Consider the following 6,041-nt stretch of genomic DNA (forward strand, 5'->3'; position numbering starts at 1 on the left):
AATGTCTCTGCAAAAAATTGAATTTTAATTGTTGGGCTGTTTAGCTCTTACAGTGATGCTCATTCAGAACGCTATGTTAAATATGTAGCAGTAATTGTATGTGTTTTTCCTAGCTTGTGGTAGAAGATATTATGTCTTTTGGTGTAATATTCTTATATCAAGATTATCCGACTTCAAATAAAGAACTCATTTCAGAGTGCTGCTTGAATATAAAGACTATCATCTGAGGATTAGAACTAGGCTGATTTTCAGTTATGCATCTTGGTATTCGCTCCATTGTTATTTTCCAGGGAATAAAAGGGCAACATGAAACAGCGGATTTGTTACTGGTGCCTGGCTTTGATGCGTCTTCCCCTGCACCTGTTAGTGGAAGGGAAGAGCGATACAAATTGTAAGGTGAAATCCACAGAAGATCCAAAATCAGCGGGGTCCGTAGAAAGAGGCATGACAGTGTTGCTGTTACAAACAGATGCTGGAGTACCGTGTACTTGGATTCAAGTCTAAATATTCAATAGCTGTATGTATGACTTGGGCAGTTACTTAAACTCTGCAGTTTGGAGTTTCAGGGTCTTCATTTGTAAGAGGAGGTTTGCTAGAGGTTTAAGTACGTGTGTGCGTGTGCGTGTGCGTGTGCGTGTGTGTGTGTGTATACATATATATGTATATAAATCTACACTTAAGATGTACATAATATTTTATATGTATGTATTATTTTATATATGAGTACACATTTACTTAAGATTATATATATCTTACTTAAAACTATATATATTTACTTCAGATTATATATATCTACTTAAGATGTATATATGATATATATTCATTTAAGATATATACATGGATATATACATATATTTACTTCAGATTTTATATATATAATAGAGCAACAACATCTTGGCAGGTGGTGTTACTTAAATATTATTATATTGACCTGTCACTTCTATAGCTGAACTGCTAATAAGTTAACACAATTGATTGATGTGATGGTTCTTTCCCTGTTTTTTCTTTGAAGTTTCAGTTACAGCAAAATGTCAATTAAGAAATTGAGTAAACATGTAATGAGATGCCCTACAGCAAGGTGCTGAGTTAATAGTCAGAATAATCACTTCCTGAATACATATGAATGAAGTCTTTGTAGAACTAGCCGAGGGGCTGTTAATGGGCTTTTGTTTTAGAGATGATGGATTGATATTCCAGGGATAGGCCTGATGGGAACCCTCCTAGCCACTGCCTCTCATTGCCTAGTACTAAAACAGTAGCCTTGCAAAGAAGTATAGCCTCAAATTTATCAAAGCACTAAGCTTGAGATTCATAAGGACAAAGATTTTGTCTGTGTTGGGTTATTGCTGTATCTGCAGAATATACACAAATGCTTTGCAAATAGTGGGTGCACAATAACTATTTCTTGAATGAACTGAATGAATGGAAACCTTGACCTTTTCTTTAAAAGAGGATTAACATGGGGTGCCTGGGTGGCTCAGCCGGCTACGCATCCAACTTCAGCTTGGGTCATGACCTAGAGGTTCATGAGTTTGAGCCCCATGTCAGGCTCTGTGCTGACAGCGTGGAGCCTGGAACCTACTTCAGATTCTGTCTCCATCTCTCTGCCGCTCCCCTGCCGATGCTCTGTCTCTTTCTTTCTCAAATATAAAATAAAACACAAAACAATTTTTAAAATAGGATTAACAGGCTTTCTTTCTCACCTCTTGACAGATTTCTTACCCCAAGAATGCTGGTAAGCAGGAAAGCAGGGATGAGGAGCAGTAGAGTGCAGGAGAGGATATGAGTGCAAACCTGTACATTTAACAAGTATTCTAGAAGCCAAGGATGTGGTTAAACATTCACAGGAATGTGTGGTGTGGAGTGGTGCCACACTTCACTCAGATTCCGGTGTGTATGTCACATTTGTATTACAAATATTTTGCTCAGTTTCTGACTAACTTTAGTGTCCATACTTAACACTTTGTCCACGCCAAGGCTTTCAGAAATCCTTTATGGCCAAGTGTCATAAGCTGACGCTTTTACTTTCTGCAAACACTTAGCTTCCTTTCAATAGCTGCTCTTCAACTTTGACCAGCTAAAATATTCAGTGTGACACGATCCATTTCACAGGTAGGGCTGATTATCTTGCATTACTTATAAGTTACCTTGCAACCTCAGAGAATGGATTAAAAAATAACATTCTCAAAATTATTCCTGAAAACCATCTAAATACATATTCGTTTTTACTACCATAGCAAACATTTTCTGAAAACAGAAATAAGCCCCTTTCATAGTACAGATGAGCTAATAGTTTGAAGAAGAAACTATTCATTTGTACACACTGTAAGTTTTTCTAATTACCTTTGTAATAAAAACTGAGAAGGTATTAGTTATCCTTCGCTGAGCCACGCCCAATTCTACTTGTCTTTTCTCACTATAATAAAAACAACAAACAATCTTAAAGTACATTATTAATCGATTAGACATGATTTCTTAAAATGGTTTTTACCATCTCATTTAACTTTGGAGCTTCCAGACATTAATAACGAGTCACCATAAAGCTATCACGGATTTATAATGCACATTACCACATCAAGGTTTGGCCCCAAACCTCTGTGGGCCCAGAAGCAAAAAGAAAGATGTTTACAAGTGAGCCGTAGCAGAAGTACACTGAAAACACGTATCTGTGGTCACGGTAAACAATTAGGCCAAAGGCGAGTATAATGAACATTTAGGTTCATTTTATTCCAAGGAATCGTTTCTATTCTTGAAGCTCCATGTAACAAAAGTCCTTAGGGTTAGAACACTATTGAGTGGTATAACTTTGCTTGGACTTTGGGCATACAAGGTAAACATTTTACAACAAAAATTTACAGCCATAGATAACATAAAATCTAATCAATGTTAACACACTTGGCATTTAAGGCTAATCCACATTGGAAAACAATCATTTCCAGGATGGAGATCAAATATCTTAACACAGTGTCACCTGTCTGAGTTTAAAACTGTATCCATAGGATGTGTTTTCACATTTGTCAGTTTCTTTTTCACTTGTGTAGTAGAGGGAGGCACTTTAAGAGCTATTAACTATAGTTTTAGAAGTACAAGATACTGAGTTTCAGCAGTGATTGGTAAGTATGGCAAGGAATTAAAATGAAATTGGATTAAAAAGAAAGTAAACAAACCATTAAATCAGAAAATTTCGCCAAATCTTGTAAAGATCACTGATTTCTGATCTGAATAACCTCCTCACTTAAAAAAAAAAAAAAAATTAGTAGTTATCACCCACCTACGCCCCCAAAAGTGAACATACTACAGGTTCTGAAGTTAAGGTATGATGGTTTTACTGCTTGGGCTTGTAAGGGGTTTTCAATATTGACAAGTACTTTATGTCTTGAGCAGTATTTTGAAACATTGTATTATTATGCATAGGTTCCAAAGTGTCATAAAAACTAAAGGGTCCAATAAAACCTATTGTAAGAATTTAGTAAAACGTATAAAAATTAAAAGGCTAAAAAAAACCCACTCCGTTTTAAACGTGTAAAAGGAAATCGAATTGCTTCGTGGGAATCCAGTGACTTTTGTTTTGTTTTGTCTTATTTGGTCGGTAGGTACTGCACCCGCCACAACACGTTGGAGAGTAGGTCCTGGTACACACTAAGAAATATCCAACCAGGTAAATACATCAGGGTGATGAGGCCCATGAAATTGAGCGGGTAGTGAGAATAGTCCCAGGAACAAGCACCGCACATGCGGAGTCCCAGACCCCAGGACAACTCCCACACATAGACGAAGACCACGTAGATGGGCACCCGCTTCCAAGCGCTCCAGCCACGACTGCAGTGCAGGTGGAAGTAGAGCTTTTCCACCACAAAACTGCAGCTGCCATAAATAAAGAAGGACCAGAGCGACGTGTGGCCGCTGGTGGCCCCGTCTCCCTGCCCCAGTAAGTTAAAGAAGAAAGTGAAGAAGATCTCATCCAAAAAGCCGTGCATTCCGAAGAAAAGAAAGCGGAACAGGTCCGGCAGCCCCTGACCGGAGGCTCCTCCGACGCCCCGAGTGTCTCGGGGTAGTCGCCTCCGGCCACCTGCAACCACAGGGGCCCGGGCGCCCAGAGGGGCGGGGGGCGCGCCGGGCCGATGCTGCGGCTGCTGCCGCTCCTCTGGCTGCCGCCGGTACCGCAAGCGCAGGAAGCGCTTCAGGAACACATGGCAGTGGTAGAGAGCCAGCACATACTGCAGCGCTAGGTCCAGTGTCCCCGGCGCCGCCGCACCCCGCGGTCCGCTGCGCAGGCCGAGCAGCAGCGCCTGGCCCGCCAGGGTCTGCAGCGCCACGTGGGCCGAGGGGTAGAGGAGAAAATTGAAGAGGAAGGCGCTGGGGCAGCGCCGCTGCTGCAGGTAGACCTTCTCCAGGGCGAAGTGGGTGAGCGAGTGCAGCAGGCAGCGGTAGGGCGAGGAGAAGCCCAGCATCCGGAGGTCCGGGCTGCTAGCGAAGCGCCGAGCCGCGGACACGAGCACGTCCAGGGTGATCCCGTGCATCCCGTAGAAGTAGAGGCGCATCCAGGCGGGCAGCGCAGCGCCGTCCGCCGGCGCTTCAGCAGTGGACAGCGGCCCCGGGTTGCTGGCGGCAGCCTCGCCTCCCCGCCCGCCGGGGGCCCCCGGACGCCGCGCGGCGCCGCTTCTGTGCGCCCGACCCTCGCCGCCCGCATCGCTGCCCGCCATGGGCTCGGAGGGTGCCCGGGCGCCCGAGCCCGCGCCGTCGCCGCCGCCGCCGCTGCAGGGTGCGCGGAGCTGCGGGGCGGAGGAGCCGAGCCCCGCGCCGCCTCCCGGCCCCTGCCGGCCCCCGGGGGGCGCGCAGGGTGCTCCGTCCCTGCCGCGGCCCGGTGGCAGCCTCAGCTGGTGCGCCCCGGAGACGCGCGGGCCGCCCGGCTCGCGCAGTACCCCCGCCGCGGCCCCACCGCGCTCTGCCCTCCGGTCCCGGGTGAGGTGCAGCCGGCCGGCGCCCGCGCTCACTTTGCGCGGCCTAACGCGCGCCGCGGCCCGGCGAGGGGCGGTGGCGCTGGGGCTGCAAGGAGAAATGCGGAGGCTGCTACTACAAACCCCGTCTCCTCCGCGGCTCAGCCCCGCCGCCTCTGCTGCAGCCTCTTGAAGCGTGAAGCGAGCAGTGACACCCCTTCCACGGGCCCTCCCCATACCCCTCTCCGCCTGTCTCAACCCTCTCCCGCCTCGCAGTGCCCCCTCCCCGCTCCACCCTCCGAGCAGATCCCGCGGGGTCCGCAGGAGGAGAAGGCCGGGCCCTGCTTCTCCGCCCCCTTCCCCCGCGCTCTGCACCCAGGTCCCCAGTGGTGCAGGAGGCGTTTGCTCGCGCGGAGGCAGGAGCGGAGAAACACCTAACAGGTGTGACCGCGAGCTGATGGGCACTCCCTGTATCGCGGAAACCGGGGCCAGGGCCTGGCTGGCAGAGGCCAATGGCCTAGTGCCACAAACCAGAGGCCGGGCCTGAGACCAAACTGTGGTGCTGTATATTTAATGTTCTAATTCAAAGCCAGCTGTGACCCAGCCACAAAGAATAAACACGAGTGGGTGGAAACTGTCATGCCAGGGACAGGCTCAACAAACCCGAGGGACAAGTCTCAGGTAGCAGGCTCAACAAACCAGCCGCAAAACCAGAGATAAGGTTAGTTGCCCAAGTGACTGAGCAAGTACCATGAGGAGAAATAATAATGTTGTTAAAAAGCAGAGTTCAAATCTAAACATCTTCATGAGCACTTACTATATACAAGATGCTAAACACACTGGGAAAATAGAAGGTTGTGAGATGTACTCTCCAAGAAGTGTATAATCTAGTTGATATGACAATAATCTATCATACATGTCACAGGGCTCCTGGATGGCTCAGTTGGTTAAGCGGCTGACTCTTGATTTCACCTCAGGTCATGATCTCACGGTTTGTGAGATCGAGCCCCTCATTGGGCTCTGCACTGACATCCGGGAGCCTGCTTGGGATTCTCTCTCTTTCTCTCTCTGTCTGCTCCTCCCTCGCTTGTGCTCTCTCTCTCT

At 47.5% G+C, this 6,041-nt stretch overlaps 1 protein-coding gene across 1 annotated transcript; it reads right to left on the minus strand.

The window, feature by feature from the left end:
- Nucleotides 1–2,761: 2,761 nt before the first annotated feature.
- On the minus strand, nucleotides 2,762–4,703 carry TMEM229A (transmembrane protein 229A). Its single transcript, XM_042971179.1, has one exon. The coding sequence runs from the start codon at nucleotides 4,701–4,703 to the stop codon at nucleotides 3,579–3,581; it is 1,125 nt and encodes a 374-aa protein (XP_042827113.1). The 3' UTR covers nucleotides 2,762–3,578.
- Nucleotides 4,704–6,041: the final 1,338 nt, after the last annotated feature.

The sequence above is a fragment of the Panthera tigris genome, chromosome A2 (genome assembly GCF_018350195.1).
Source record: "Panthera tigris isolate Pti1 chromosome A2, P.tigris_Pti1_mat1.1, whole genome shotgun sequence".
Lineage (NCBI taxonomy): Eukaryota > Metazoa > Chordata > Mammalia > Carnivora > Felidae > Panthera > Panthera tigris.